Here is a 16,736-nt window from a genome sequence, read left to right on the forward strand (position 1 = left end):
GTCTCATCTGGTTTAGCAGGGGTCCAATGTTGCCCTTGCTTTTCATCTGGCTCCCCATATATCTGAAAAAGGACTTTTTATAACATAAGCATATTGTGCGTAGATGGAAGATAACAGGATTGCAATCATCTTCCAATCCCTTTTTTTTTCTTTCTCATGTATCATCAGTAAGCCTAGTACTGGTTTGAGATAGCTACTGGATGGCAGTAGAAGGATGGCATAAGGTGCTTGCTCATTTAAACCCTGCAATGGGTAGTAAGCATAGACTAAAGGAATTCAGACTGATGCTTCCCATTCCCAAATCATGAGTAGCACAACCTAAGCCCAAGAAACCAAAACCAAAACCAAAAAAACCCCCTTATAAACAGGGATGGGGGTGAAAAGTTAGATCAGTCATTTACTCCCATCTATCTGGGCTGTTATATCACAGCACATTTTCGCCTTTCCCTCACAGAAATTATCTCCGCTATAACATTCTCCTAAAGGTATTTTCATAAGAAGGACTAATCCAGGCCAACTTCACTATTTTTGTATTTACCAGCATCTAATTTTTCCAGAGATGTAGGAAACAAATTACTTTTAGGCAACAGAAACACCAGTTGTAGAGATATGCTTAGTGAAGAAGGTCACATTGGCATGGCCTAGATATCAGATGTGTCTTCTTGTTGCTCCACTCCAGTTTGCGTATTTTACAGTCGATTGTCATTCAGAATACTGATTTAATGACAGTGAAATAAATTGTGCTGGAAGGTGCAGCGTGCCTTGGGGTGGGGGGGGAGGGAAGGAAGGGACAAATAAAAAATGGAGACAACTAAGAGATCAGGTGGGACCTTTGCATGTTGCTCATGGGTAGGAGGTGGATCTGCCAGTTTGGGCTTTTTTTAAATATGGGGTTGTGGATTTCTCCTTTCTAAACCTCTCATTTCAAGCCAGCAGTTCAAATATCTTTGGAAAGTGAATCTAGGATAGTAAGCAGTTGTCTATTTATAAACACTTTGGTTGCAACTGTCAGGGCAGGAAGAAAAAATGTTTAAATCCTTTCCCTGAGGTAAAATGGAAGTCATTACACATGCATTACTTTTAAGGGGCCAAATTCAGCTGTCACTAACACTGGTAAGACCCTGGAAAAATTCCATTTAAACCAGTCACCCTAGATTTATACCACTGTAAATGAGAGTAGAGCCTGATCCAAATTTTTTGCTAAATGCTAACTTTGCTACATCCCACATCCTGTATTTTATGGTATAGTGATACATTAAGGCTACAAATAACAAGCAATGAAAATATTATATGTGGGCAATGTGGCTCAGTTTTCAGAGACAAGCATTATGCACACAGCATTCACCAAGGAAACTTTCCAACACTCTTCTGAAATATAAAAACTAGAAAATAACAAGCCAACATCACCTTGGTTTATTATTAAATTTCATTGCTTCTTTTTTTTTATTTACTCGCACAAACTAAGACAGATTGGCCATGTGTCCTGTTAATAAGATATGGTCTTAATGGAAATAGAAAAGGAAATGTGCTTTAATAAAAAATATCCTAACAATGCCCCTTTTAAGTAGGTTAGAAAAATTATGTTGATGATTTTGTGAAAGTTCTGAATTCAACATTGATTACTTTAAAGTAATCTGTTTCAAATTTTTTTTTTTCTTGCTTAATATACATAGCACAAGCTAAATTTGAAGTTTTCGGCTGCATCCATTTTGGAGGTGACTGAGCACATAATTTCATCTGACGTAGAAAAGGTAAATGCCTTTTCTCCATGCTCACAAAGCTCAACACAAGTGAATTAATTTTGTTTAAACCTAGGGAAAAATGCAAATAAAAAATAACACTTCATCACGTCCGTGTGTTTTTGAGTAGGCCAAATCAACAACTCCCCACATGGTAACTGTGAAATGTACAGTGCTTGGTATCAGGAACAATATTCTGAAGCTGGCACATAAATCTGAGCCTTGTTTTCAAGGTTCTCATATATTATTCTATGCGGATCTCTTTCCTGTTTTATTTTGTTATCAGAAAGCATCTGCACTATTGCATGCTTGTTAAAGCTAGTATAAAATTAATAGAACTAGACTTTTTATGCTGCTTTGTCCTGCCAGACTATTTGTTCTCAAGGGTATATTATGCTTTTATTTCTTTTGTGAACACTAATGTTTTTGGCACTTAAGAGAAACTATTCTGAGGGATGCAATAGGAGATGGCAAATGCATAACTGCAAGTCAGTAAATATTTTTGCTATAGGTTTAAGATATCATGAACATTTACTCTTATAATAATCTTTTGTTTTAGCATGCACTAATATAACCCAATTTTATTAAGCTTGTCACAAAGCAAGTGCTCATTTGGACTGTGTTCCTAAAATGCCTATGAAAAAGGATACTTATTCGGAGAGAATCCAAGAGATAAAATTTGCAGCGCTGGCACAAAGCCTGTGTGTTCAGGCTTAGAGCAATGGAATGCAAAGGGTCTATAAAAGCAAAAAAACCCCCCATCCCATCTAATAAAACAGTACCACACCACCTCCATAGCAGCTAGAGGGGCTCTGGGGTGCCACTGGTCCTGCAATCCCTCAGCATTACCTTACACACCTGCTTATGCAGGATCATATGCAGACCCTTTCTTCAGCACAAACATGCATCTTCAATTGCCTACTCATCTTGAGGGAGAATCAGAAATATTTCTATTTGTACCCAACTGAAAAATGTGCAGGAAGGTTACAGAAACCTCAACTCCGAAAAGAGCAGAGTGGGTAATCTGTCATAACATGTTTTGATAATAATAATGATTAAAGAGAAATAATTTTCCCATTTCCAAAGATAACAGTGACAGGTTTCTACCCTTGGAAACTAAAATGCTTCAGGGATGTCTCTATAAAACAAATACACAGTGTCACTAAACAAGATAAGGCAAAACATAGTAGAAAAACAACAAGCAGAATGGAAGGGCAAGGATAAATATTTGTGTGCCTTTATTATGTTTTAGATTCAGAAAGGAAAGAAAGGAAGGACACAATCTTTTTTTTAAACAATCAGAAACATTTAAAAAACAAAACACTTCTAACTGGAAGGAAAGACCGTGTCATCAGCCAAGGGTTGATTCTGGTCTTGAGATTGAATCTAAGTAACGTAGCTTAACAAAGGTGCATAGAAGAGGTGAATTTGGCTGTCAGGCAGACATCCCCAATGGATACAGAACAGATATATAATAGACAGAGGACCACTTTGTATCATATCATATAGGTCTTGACATATTGCTAGTGTTTTAAATCTTCCCAGAGTGAAAGACTCATTTTTTTAAATGGTTGTTTCTACAATAAAGTCTACCGATTCTGTACTAAAAGAAACCAAAAAATGGATGACTTTCTAATAACTTAGTTTGCTCCACATAACTGGTTAGACGTGTTGCAGCAAACTTTGTGAAGAAAGACCTTGTCAGACTGGGCGTACAGCTGTGGAAGAAACCTCAGGTAGGATAGGGAACTCCACACAACTGAAATACCTCTGGAAAGAATCTAAGAAGCATCTGCTGCACCACCTAGTCATTACAAGAATTTAGTATGAGGTGTATCAGTCACCAGACCCTGAAGATTACTCATATACACTTTACATTTTATGTACCTTAGACACTCTGCTACTCTGCAAACAGAGGTCTTTGCTACCAGACAAATTATTTGGGCACTTGTCTGGATAATGTCAGTCATTCTAGTTTGCATTTTTTTTCCTGAAAGGCTCTCTAGGTGATACAGAGCCCTCAAACTTTCATTAAATTCACAAATATTGGCCAGGTCTTATCGGAAATTATCTAGGGCAGAAACACTACTGTCACTGATGTATCCCCTACAGTGGGGGCCAGCAACACCTGATACAAGACTGCCTCTTGAAATAACCCCATCCTTCTTTCAGGAGAGGGAGGTAGTTAGCCACATTAGTCTGAAGTCAAGCAGATGGCAGGGCAGGGTGGCATCTTGAGTTACAGACTAACTCATCCAGAAATGCATAAGCTTTCTCAAGCAACAGCCCACTTTGTCAGACCCACACAGGACTTTTTTCACCACAGGTTAATTTAGTATTCACCCATAATGAGCTGACAATTCCTAATATAGGCTGCCAGCGTATGGATTGTTCAACGCTGTCTCTAATCATAACGCAGTATCTTAAATCATGGTTAAAGGCTACTGTGAGTCTAGTCAGCCTTAACTTAGGACAGAGCAGTTGCTGGAGTACTTTTGACTGACAAAAAAATACTAGTCTTATAGCTCCATTCATGCTGGAAGTAAAATGGCAGCCTTTGGCACCAAGGCTTTCACAGGCAAGGCAGAAGTTAGTGATGCTCCCAGGTTATGAAGAGTTATGAAATAACTGCACAAGTTCCAGAAGGGGACTTTAAGGTACTAAAACTCACCTGAAACTTAAAATGCAAACATTTCTGTCCTCAAGTCTATGAAATGCCTCTGTTTTACCGTGTGACTTCTGGTAGTCACAGAAACTTACATTTAAAAGTGCTGCATTTCTTTTATAAGCTGCATCAGCTGCTTGTGCTTGCCATGTCTTTTCAGTCTCCTTGTTTCCTAGATGATTCTCCATCTGCTGTAGCAATACTGATCTCTGAGACAGTCTACAAAGAAAAACATTTTGGTAAGTGGGTAGAACATTTTGCTCAGTAGCTAGAAAATAACCTTTTTACCTTACTCAGTTCTCTCAAAATTATGGGCCTAATTAAGCCTGCTCCTGGGTGGGAGTGCTGAAGGAAGCAAAAGGTACAGGCAAACACCCCCGCTGAGCTCTCTTGCAGGGAGGCCACTATGCTGCTGCAACGAGGGGTCCTCATGCACAAAGCAGCTTCGAAGCACTGAATTTCTCAAAAGTGGTATGACAGGGTGGACTGGTATGGCTTGGTCATGGCGTTTACCCCTGCTAATTGTCAGTGCATAGACATTTTTCCTAAATCACTGTCATTAGATATACTCTTCACATGGTAAGCTCATAGTGCAGCAGTGATGCACTTATATTTTAGAAGTCAGTACCAAGCGCATACATAACAAATTAAAGCTTCAAATGGTGTTTAGAATGGCTGGCTCTAACTACTCTACCTGTGCTAAAATGTAGTGGGAATATTGAAGTCAACAGCCAAGACCTCAGATACACAGCTTCTCTGAAAGTTGCAAGCTTTTGCAGAGCAGATCCCTTAGTGGCAAGCTGGGACAAGCATTCAGTACTTTACAAGGGAAGAGTGCTACCTCCTGAAACACCATGCTCCTGCTAAAAACAATAGCACTCCCCCCCACTTCAATGCAAATAGCCCAGTCCTGCCTATCTTGAGAGCTCTGGCAAGATCACAAGAAGTTGTTATGATAGAGGCTACAGTCTTGAAAGCACTTACATCTCTTCATGTCTTCTAGCAAGCTGAACTTCTTTTGCTAAGTAGGATGCCATCTTTTGTCACTTGTCAAGTTTACCATGCTATGAAGGGAAACAAAGGGAGGTTAAAAAATAGGGTTTGTTTTTTTTTCTCTCAAAACAGACACGAACACTTCCCTTTCAAGCATGTGAGACTGCAACATGGCAGACTTAGGGAGAGGCCAGGGGCAAACAACACCATTTCTCTTTCTTTTTTTTTTTCTTTTTACAAAGAAAAAAAAAAACAGAATTGATTTCTGGAAAACACGACGACCCTTTACACGTACTGTGCTTCATGCATTCCTAATTCATTCTCATAACAGCTGTCAAGTAAGTCTCACTGCCCTCGTTTTATGGAGAGGAGAACTGAGGCTCAATCTTTCAGGTTTCACGCCCATGAAAGGTGCATTTTTACAGCCCTCAGCTACTGCAGCTGCACGTGCAAAGGGTGCCCAAATCTACGCAATTATTTGAAAAAGTAGTATTCACTTTCTTATTTTGGGGTAAGACCTCAACGTCCCCTTCCGTTCAAAGGGGGGAGGGTATGAACAGCCTTCCCCCAAAAGGGAAGGAGTGCAAACAACTGCCCCACAGATATTCAGACACGTGGTTTTCTTTGCAGCATATTCTTGCCCTTGCCTTGTTGAACCTGCTGTGAGGGAGTCAAAGCCTGGCACTACAGGGCCAAGATGGGTGTGAGGGGCATTGTGCCAGGCATGGCAGGAAGAAGTGGTGTGCGTGTGGGATGCTGAGGTACATGTGAGGGGTGCTGTACAGAGCGAGGCAAGGGGCAATCGTGTGCATGAGTATACACACCTGTGCGTAGGTGCTCTGCAGAGCCAGTCAGGGGGCAGCAGTGCGCGTGCGCACACATGTCTGCCCCCCAGTGCGCGGGGGGCGAAGCTCCGGCCTTTGCCATAGAGGCCGAGCCCCCGCGGCTGTACCACTGCGGGGAAGTGGGGGGGAGGGGGCAGGGAGGGAGGACTGTACCACCCCGCGCATGGTGGGGAGATACCATGAGCACAAGGTCCACTACCTCCAGGGCAGGCCCGCCCCCGCACCCAGCGGCCGTATCGCCTAGTCCGCTCACCTCCCCTTCCTCAGTCCGCGCCCGCCCCCTGCCCGCGCGACGCGGGGCGCTGGCCTGCCATTGGTTCCTCCGCCGAGTGGGTGGGCTCAAGCAGTCGGGGACCTGCCCCCTCCACCGCCGCCGTCGTGATTGGAGGCGAAGGCGGGAGCGAACCAATCACAGGAGAGGGCGGGGCTCCACGGACCGTTGGACTGAGTCGGTTGACCGTTGGAAGCGGGGCCGGGCGCCCTCAGTCATAAGCCCCGCCCCCTGACGCAGTTCCTCCAGTCACTGCCAGCTGTGTGCAGGCCTGGCCCCAGGAGGAGGCTTAATTGGCGGTTCCCTGTGCAAAAGGCAGTACAGCCTTCCCTGAGGGGCAGAGTCTTGATGTCTGAGGGACACTTGGTCTTAGATCCTCCCCTTCAGCCTGCCATGGGTGCCCCCCACATTACTTTCTCAGCTTGTTGCCCCCTCAGGACCCATCACCTGGTTGCTAGAAGCCGCTGCTGCTCCAGTTGCAGCCCTGTCTGCTCAGCGATTTGCATGATTGCAACAGCCCGAGAGACCCCTTCCTCTTCCGAAAAGGGGCTTGCTTGGGGCATGGGGGGGTGTCCGAATCTGTGAGGGTGGCATCTCCCCCCCACCCTGAGGAAACCATCAAGGATGGCGTTACTTATGGCCATTCGTGTTCGCAGGCTCTAATTGCCTATCTTAATGACTGCGGGGTGCATCTGTATATACGAAACTTCCTCAACCCGACAAAGGGTTTCTAAACCCCAAAGCTTGCTTAAATATTTTTTTCTGGCTATTTAAGTCGATCTAATACAAGAGAATCAGATTCAGTCAAAGCACCTTGTCTTTATTTCTGCGGCGCACCGTTATTTATTTATCGACAGAAGTGCCAAGTTGCGTCGTGGGCATCACTGTTGCTAACTGGATGGATTTTGAGCACGCGTTCGCAGGATTTTGCCCGTCTGGAAAAGCGCGCATGTTACAGCCAAGAGCTGAATCTGTCCCGAGCTGTTAAAATATATTTAAAACTAATTACGGAGGCTGACCCCACGTTGCTAGAATCCAAGCGTCGGGGATCAGAATAAGCCCCCTGCTTTTAAAGGCTCAATATAACCCTGGTTTCTTTTGTGTGTCGAAACCAGACTTAACCAAGCACCGTTTCAAAGCTTGCTCCTTCCTGATTGTTGCCTGCTAGACTCACTCGCTCTTCCAGCTGCAAGTAATTTCTAAAGTTGGTCTGGACAATGGAAAGAGCTTGTTTTCCCAGTGTCTTTTGATATGTTCTCCGATCCCATCACGGGCCTTTCTTACTGCACGTCAGAAGTTTCTTTTCTCGTGACTTCTCAGCTCTCGCTACCTCTTGCTCGGTTGTTCATTCTGCGAATGAGTACTTCGGCAACAAACCTGCATTAATTTGCTCTATAACAAGTAATTAAGTAGGAGTCCTTTAAGGCAGTTGTCAACTTGCCCAGGTCCATTACAGCATTCTGGAACAAGTGTAGTTCGTGCATAATTTAAACGGCTTTTGCATCTCTGTCACTTGAATTTAGCTGAAGACCTTTGAATAACTTATTTGGGGGGGAGCGAGAGTCCGAGCAGTTCTCTCATTATGCCAGTGGCAAAACTCCCACTGAATTCAATGGGAGCTGGATGAGGGCCGGAGAGTGCTGCATCTTTTTTTCTACTTTCAGCTATTCCAGTTTTCTTCCTTAGGTGGCAGTGATCCTTCTTTGTGGTAGTGTTTAAGGATTTTTCAGAGAGAATGCTGACAAACAGAACTTGGGTTTAAATAAACCCATTTTAAACATGCTGTGCGCAGAAAGAATGCAAAGGGAATGTTGCTCAAGCTACAGATGCTGTTCTCGTTAAGTGTCACAGCCAGAGAAACAAGGTGGAAATCATGATTTCCTAATTATTATTTTATATTGGGGGGAAATTGTTCTTTCAGTTTATAGCAGATCCAAATGTTCTTTCATGCTGGATATTTGGATTTTCATTGTTAATGCTCTTTTTCATCCAGAGTACAACCTAACCTATACTTAGGTTAAATTATGAAGCCGTTTCCTATCAAAAGAAAACTATTAGTAACAATTAGCAAACTGCAAACTGCTCTAAATGGACAGATCATTGCACCTGCAAAAAATCTCTGCTGCAGTCTCTCAGGGCAGACATATGAACTGAGGTCTCTTTGCTCCAGTTGAGCAAGGTACTTATGCACAGAGCTAATTTAAATGCTTTAATCCCAGTGACTTTAATGGGACTACTCGCTTGCTTCAGGTTAGATACCTTGATGAGTCTTGCGCTGCACTGTATCTTTAGATTACCACAATTGCTTCTTTGCAATTTTTTCTATTATCCTTCATGAAATCACAATATTAAACATTGAGAAGTTTTAAAGTATCTGGTATCTTTTGCAGAAAGCTTGCCCTCTTTGGCCCCCTTTTCATGAAATCTCAATACTAAACATTGACATGTTTTAAAGTATTTGTTATCTTTTACATAAAGTTTGCCCTCTTGGGCCTTCTCTGCACATTACAGGTTTCGGGTAATTAACTGGCATCAGATAGAAGGCCTGGAACTAAAATGCTCTGTGTATGGTCCGCAGAATTGCAAGCTTCTCCACCAATTCACGTCTGAGCTAGCGGTTCTCATGCTTTTGGGGGTTATGTTCCTCTTTTTAAAGTTTGTTATACTGTTGCATATCCCTTATTATTCTGTTATGGATAAAGAAAACAGTAACATTTGGGATGAGGATGAGCAGCTGTACCCTCTCCAACAACCTAAGATATACTGCAGAGTAGTTCTTCATTTTATTTTTCCTGCCATGTGTATTTCTTTTTTACTGCTTTCTTTTTCCATACTCTAGCATACCATGTAAAAGTTTACTGCAGGGACCCCATTTTGATAAACACCACTCCAGAGTGAGAGAGTCAGTCAGTCACTGACTTGCCATTTAACATTTTCTTTTGAATTTTATAGGTTAGGTGTAAATATTAATGGGTGTTCATGGGACTATTCATATCTAGAAAACACTTCCAGCACAATGGACATGCTTACTTCCATGCTAGGTGAATAATAATTTATTCAAATTAGAAAATTGATAATTTTTGATAAAGTAATAGAACAGGTTAAACATTAAAAATAATGTGAACCTGTAAAGGCATCAGTACTTACAACCCAGCATTGTAAACAGTTCTGAGCACACTATTTATTTCTGTGATAGTCTCATTGATGCTTATACTGAAGTCAATTGGTGCCACAGTGTGGATTAAGGTGCTTGACTTTAGGCACCTACATCTGAACTCTTCGGCTCTCAGTTTTCTCTCCACCCATGGGTTGTCTTTAATGTTAAAATACAGTTAAAAAAATCAGCTTTATGGGGAGAAACTGCATCATTTTAACACTAGGTGGCAGTTAAACACAACAAAAGACCCAGGTTTTTAAATGTAACACAAAAATAGTAAAACACATTCTGTTCTAATGTGCAGTTAATTATATTCTCAAAATGATGTCTTGGATTGATATTACTAAACAAACATGTATAAAATGTAATTACAGGCAAGTGAAATAAATAGTGTAGGCCTATAATTGCAAGATATGTTTTTTTTGCTTGTGATATGGTACACACCTGTGCACAGTTTATATAGCTAGTATTTTATTTTGTCATTTTTACTAACATTTAACATAGTGCAGTTAAGTTTTATGTGCTTTTATTTACCAATACCAATTTGTACCATATGTCTCCTTTTAAAAATAGAAATGTCTTTATGTATTTGGATTTCCAAATGAGAGAGATTTGCAAAGGAAAAGCATTTAAAATGTTTTTTTTATATATAGACCCACTTTAAAAAGCTGTTTAAAGCATTTTGATCCTTATTTATTTACTATCTAAATACTTCAGATATCTTGTTTTCTGATAACTTTTTTTCCCCTTCCTTCTCTCTTCCCCATTGGGACTGTACACCTCTGTTGCTATAGTAGCTCAATATCTTGGTGGATGCCAAACATCTATCTGTCCATATGCATTTCTAAAGTGCTGTCACTTTTAAAATGTATCAGGCCTGTGGGACTTTGTAAGATCCATGAAATCCTATCATACCAGCTTGTGGCTTTCATCTTGGATTTTGTCATTTCTCCCCATCATCTGTAAGATTGGATAATGATCTGTAGCATTTCAGCAACGTGCACAAGGACTGGCCTAACAGGAAACAGCTTACTTTGCAAGATCTGACTTATAAGGAGTATGTAGTTATGCATGAGGCTGCTCTAATTTACAGTGGTTGTACATAGTTGTAGAATACAAGGTAAGCAAGAGGGCTCCAAGGTGAAGCAGAATTATGCACAGGAGGCTGCTTGCTCCTGCTTTCCACTTGCTCTCTAGCATGCAGGGAGCCAGAATAAGGCACTTTATCCCAAAGTTGGCAGGGTTCATGTCAGGTTAAATTCAAGGCTAAAAGTATTTTGCTGTCTCTCTCAAGTAGAACTAAGCAACCCACTTAATAGCATGAAGTTTAGCAAAGGAAAATTCAGGCTGAACAGATCTTTTAGGCTGTGGAACAGTTTCCCAAGAAGAGAGGTTGAAGCGACGTGGAAATGTTGAGTTTGACTGAACAAAGTTTAAGACACCCCACTGGAAGGCTCACTCTGTATAGTTACAGGGATGCCATATGTGACCTACCAGATACTTTCTACTTCTAGGAAAAAGCTAGCTGTGCGTGAGGACTTCAGTAAATGATCTGTCCCTTGAGTAATGGCATTAGGTCTTCCCTCTAAAAGAAAAATAAAAATCTATAGGCCTCAACTGAATTTAACAGATGTACAGGTAGTAAAATGTTTCACAAGTAATTATAGAAACTATTTACAGTAATTAGCTTAGATTTAATCACTTCTCAGCATGTTAGGACTGTAAATTATAGCTTTATTTCAAACAACTCCTGTTGTCTGTTTCTCCTAAACTGAACACAGGAGAAACAATAAAAACAAATACTTGGAGATCCTCCATTCTCTATTCATATTTTGAAGCATGTGGGATGATGCCAATATTTAGCTTGCATCTTGTAAACAATGCTTAGTTTACCAGTGTGGGCTAAATACTGCTTGCTTTCTGCATGTAAGAAGTTAGTCCCACTAAGCTAATGAAAATATCCAATTAATAAGGGAAACAGAAATGGACCATTTACTATAAGTGCCACAAGCATTGGTGGCATGTTTTGGTCTACGTTCTCTATTAGAATCCAAATAAGCGCTTAGATACTCCATGAATAGTTTCTCATATTCTAATCACCTCAGTCCTAATACTCTCTGGGCGTGTCTACGCATGCTTTTATGTGGGCCTAAACTTAATGTGCATTTGCCTAATGTGCATTAAGGTGATTTAGGGACATGTCTACACGCTGAGGTGCATTAACACAGTGTGCAAACCAAGTCAGTTGACAAACACAGTGTTAATGCACCTTAGCACTTCTACACACACATTAAGGCACTTTAGCTATTTGCACATAAATTTGATACCTGCTTTTACAGGTATCAAATTTAGGCAGAAATAACCTAAAATTCCCATTTTTAGGGCGCATTAAGGGTGCACACACGTAGACCCACGCCCTTAATGCCGCTTAAAAAAGGCTAATGCGCCTTAAATCGGCACGTGTAGGTGTGCCCTCTGAGGAGAATTCCACTCACGGAATAAGGACTTGCTTACATGGTGCAGTTTACTTTATACTTCCCTCAGTTTCTGTGTAGTATCCACAAGACATCATTCTTAGTCCATAGCAAGAGGTGAGGTTCTTTTTGGAAATGGTAGCAAGTTCACCCACTTTGCACTCTACTCAGATTGGCCAGTCTCTTTACTTGTGTGCCCTGTACTGTGCTGGACTCATGGGGACCAGGCATCACCTCCCTGTTTAAATGCAGGTGCATTTGGCTCACTTGCACTCGTAGACTTTTTGAGTCAGCATGCAAGTTTTACCCAGCCTGAACAAGAATATCACCATCTAGATCAAGAACATTTCTCTGCTGTGGAGCTGTGACAGAAGCAAAAATGTGCAAGCATGTGGCTGAGTCCAAGCCAAGTCAGTTCAGCAGGTGCATAGGAGAAAGGGCACATGCTAGGCCAGTTCCTTCAACTTGCTCAAGTTGACAACCTGTTAGTCACTGCTATGATCCTTACTGTGCTATGAAGGGTCACTTTGAGTTGGCTTCAATACTAGTAGCTTGATTTTTACTCTAAGCTGGTTAGAAGATAGAAGAACACTTTCTCCATGCAGGTGCAAGCCAGTTTTCAGCAGAATTCTCAGCCAACGCAGTTTCTGTCTCGAGTTTTTGACTACACAATTCTGGGTTTTATGTCAGTTAAGAAATTGACTGCTTTTTTCAGGAATTTTTTCAATCCGCAACCAGAATTACAGAGGAAACAGAGTTTTCTTTTATCGTATAACACTTACATTTGGCAACAATATAAGTAACTGAACATGCACAAAAAGTCAGCTTCAAACAAGCTTTTTCACCAGGTTGTTCTTATGAGAGTTTAGTTTTTCATTTTTACAAAAAGCACCTTCTCTTAAAGGAAGGTCAGTCAATCTTTTTAGAAAAGTTTAATAAATGACTTTTCTCCCTTACCAAATTTAGTCTTTTGTTGAATTATTTCAGTTCCCATTAAAGCATCACAAAAATGTACTTTCTATTATATTTTCTCAAATAGATTTCTCAGACCTGTAACTACAAAAAATTTGTCAGTCTAGTTTCATTGAACTCTGGACTCCTAGAATCTGCCACAACAGATTATAAATGTGCCCATTTCTAAACCCTTTCAAGCAGTTTTACCCCTTCTTTAAACACACTTTATGTATACAGGAGAAATAACCCTTCAGAACTATTCTTCTTTGCTATTTCTTTCTGTGGTAGCATAGTCGAGTGGTTTGACCAGTGAGTTTTAAAACCGGAGTTCCATTTAAAGTTCTGCTACTGACTGGTTGCATAGTCCAGATCAACTTATTTAAAGCCAACATTTTCTCATGTGCCCACTAATTGGAGATACCCAAGTTGAGACATGTAGGGCCTAATTTACTGAGGGGCTAAGCACCTAAAACTCTAGTTTCAGTAACTGGGAGTGGTGTGTGCTTAGCATCTCTGAGGAGTAATGCCTGGAGGGTACCTTAGGAAACGGTGACTTTACCCTTCCTGTGCCACAGCTTTCTCATTTACAGTATGAAGATAGCTATACTAAACCTTGTCTTCTCCTTCTGTTTTAGCCTTAGCCTAGGCCAGTGGTTTTCAACTTTTCTTCATTTGCAGACTCCTAAAAAATTTCAAATGGAGGTGTGGATCCTTTTGGAAATTTCTAACGGAGGTGTGGACCCCTTTGAATTGTAAATGTGGATATTCACATCCTCTTGATCGATCATAGTCATCTTTCATGGAGCCCTTAGATATAGTCTGTGGACCCCCAGGGGTCTGTGTACCACAGGTTGAAAACCACTGGTTTAGGCTGTAAGCAGTTCAGGGCAGGAACTTCAGTTTCATCTTTTGACTGTGCAAAGTTATGCAAATTTACATTGTACTTTCATAGTTGTTAGGGGCTGGAAAGGACCTTACAGATCATCAGGTCCAGCCCCTCTGCACTTGGGCAGGAAAGACTGCTGGGGTTAGATGACACAAGCAAAGTGGACGTCAAGATACTTTTTGAAGATTGCAAGGGTGGGTTCTGGGGGAGCCTGTTCCAAACCCTCGGCACTCGGCTTGTCAATAAGTTTTCCTTACGTCTAGCCTGAAGCGACCTTCAATCAGTTTGTGCCCATTATTTCTTCAAGGCCCCTGGGGGCCTTGGAGAATAGATGCTCCCCCAAGCTCTGATGTACACCCCTGATTTAAATCATGAATAGTAATATGCAATAAAGCATACATTGAATAAAAAGAAATCTGTCTTGTTGTATCTGTCTTTGAGTTTTCATTTGGCTATACATGAGCTCTTGACAAAAAGTAGGACTGTGCTAATGACATTTTCTGATGACACAAAACTGAAAGGCATCATCAGGACAGGGGAGGATTGGAATAGCATACAGGAAGATCAGTATCTTGAAGACTGGAGGAATAGAAATGGGTTGAAATGTAACAGTATAAAATAAGCTGACAGTGAGCTCTGAAAGACAACGTAAAACCTAATTTTCAAAATCACTTGCCTTGCTGTGCCTCCAGCAATGAATAGTCAGTCAGAGAAACAGGAGCAACAAACTGCAAGCCAGAGAACTTTTTTACACTTTGCTTTGCCTAGCCTGCCAAGTCAGTCGGTCTGGAGCTGAAACAGGGGCTACGTAGATACAGCATGTTTCTGTTCCAGTCAAAGACTGCAAGTAGAAGGCTTTTTAAAACCATTTTTGGCTGTGTTTTGAAGGATAGGTTGGTTGTGTGGAATTTATAATGTTAACTGCTATTTGCTCTGTTCTCCATATATACTTTAAAATCTGAAGTTCTGCATTGCATTATTTTGTGACTAGCTGTTTTGTCTGAACCTCTGCTCATACCCAAAGGCATAGAAAGGCAGGTGAATTTAAACTTTAGCTTTCAAGTTGCCTTTCAAATGCTGTCAGTTTAAAATATTCAAACAGCAGCAAGTTCTAACAACAAGTCTCAGGTTTTCTTGCCCTCTCAAATATCTAAGCCCCTCTGTTTATGATGAGAGAGGTACAGCAGTAGAGAGCTCAGGCTTTAATACAGCTAGAGAAAGCATTAGTATCTCTGGTGACACTAAGGAGTCAAAACATGTTTGTTTTTGCCATATATATTTCAGTCCAGCAATAGCTTAGTAGGATGATTTTCCTTGGAATGATAAAGCAGTAACCTCAGGGATATGAGGATAAAGGGCAGACACACTAAATGACAAACAACCTACCTTCCTTAGAATATTAATTTATTTTATTCATTAAACCATAGAAGCAGGAGAAATTGATGGCTAAAGCTTCAGTTGCTGGAAGTGGGCATAATTCCACAGAAGTCAATGGGAGCTACACTGATTTACATCAGATATTCTTTTTTTGGTTTTTTTCTTACCTCCAAGTTCATTATAGTTGAAGATACTTGAATGATATCAAGTTATGTAGGGAATCTGGATTTAAAATGAGGGATTGTTATACGAGTAAGGGCAGCTGATGAAGTGCCCTAAGCTTTACCTTCAGAAGATATGTCTTTTTTGTAGTTGGCTAAACCCTCAAAATAATTAGGTCTTCTAGTCTTTTGCCAAGTGGATAGGCATACATGCCTAATTAAAATTATGAATTTTTGGTACCAATTCTAATAGATATCTCAGAATGTTATTTACTTTGAACTGGATTAGATAGTTATATTTAGGCTCCTTTGAAGATGATGTTGTCTCTGACAAATGAGGGAAACGGCTATCCAATTTTTAGTCTTAAGTCAGAGAAGCCACCTGACACTTCATAGAGAGCAGACATACTTCTGCTCCTCAGAGATGTCACTGAGAGTCCTGTTTGGAAAGTATGGGCCAAAACATTCATCAAAGCACCCTGGATATAACCAGAAATAAACACAGCATGTAATCCCGAATGTAATCCACTTATTGATATTATCATGACTTTTTAGCAGAATGATCAGGCTAACTGTATAAAATTTGAAAAATAATGCTGGTAGTAAAAGGGCTTTTTTTAAATGTAACCTAGAAACATAACCTGATTATTATGTATCATGTAGTCCAGAAAAATAATCTGATTAGTTTTTGGCAAGCCTCCTACTGAAGCTGCATTATGGAATTATGAGCTGCAGTTTCATTTAAAGCCACTGAAAGGAAAAAAGGAAAAAAGTCAGGAGTCCTTTATGCAGAAGAGGAAGTTTTTAATGTATAAAAAGAAAATTTGATTGAGAAAAGTTGAAGTTGCAAAATGTAAGTAATATCTACAAATCTTGCCGTCAAGAGACCCACTGTAATGGAGAACTAGGATGAAGCACCGGAGACCTGCTTAGTGCCACCCCTTTCATTTCAGCCAGTTCCACCTCTACATCTACCGTCTACCTCCATTCCCGCCACGCTTACTCTGTGGCTGGAAACAGTTGTCCTCTTTGGAGCACAATCAGTTGTGCTGCGATATGTCTCAGCCCAGCTGATCGGCTTCACAGGGGTCTACAGACGTCGCCAGGGGTTGTCCCACAGGGTTGGTCCCCTGCCCCTCGAGAGTCTGAAGCCCTAGGTGCCATGCCCTGACTTGGAGTGTGCATCTACAAGCAGAGGAACCCCCCCCCCCCCC

At 41.0% G+C, this 16,736-nt stretch overlaps 1 protein-coding gene across 3 annotated transcripts in view; it reads right to left on the reverse strand.

Moving 5' to 3' along the window:
- The window catches only part of CUNH3orf14 (chromosome unknown C3orf14 homolog), a 51,470-nt gene extending 44,926 nt beyond the window's left edge, over positions 1 to 6,544 (reverse strand). For 2 of the 3 annotated variants that reach the window (XM_019504823.1, XM_019504825.1), the window contains exons 1-3: positions 6,442 to 6,521; positions 5,389 to 5,468; positions 4,500 to 4,623 (exon numbers count right to left, since the gene is read on the reverse strand). In XM_019504823.1, coding sequence (XP_019360368.1) covers positions 4,500 to 4,623; positions 5,389 to 5,441 — 177 coding nt within the window. In that variant the 5' untranslated portion in view covers positions 5,442 to 5,468; positions 6,442 to 6,521. Of the gene's footprint in view, positions 1 to 4,499; positions 4,624 to 5,388; positions 5,469 to 6,441 lie in introns of all 3 variants that reach the window. The other variant, XM_019504824.1, reaches the window with a different exon arrangement.
- Between the last annotated feature and the right edge of the window lie 10,192 nt (positions 6,545 to 16,736).

Source organism: Gavialis gangeticus, unplaced genomic scaffold (genome assembly GCF_001723915.1).
Source record: "Gavialis gangeticus isolate Ggan-Ray unplaced genomic scaffold, GavGan_comp1, whole genome shotgun sequence".
In the NCBI taxonomy this organism is placed as follows: Eukaryota; Metazoa; Chordata; order Crocodylia; family Gavialidae; genus Gavialis; species Gavialis gangeticus.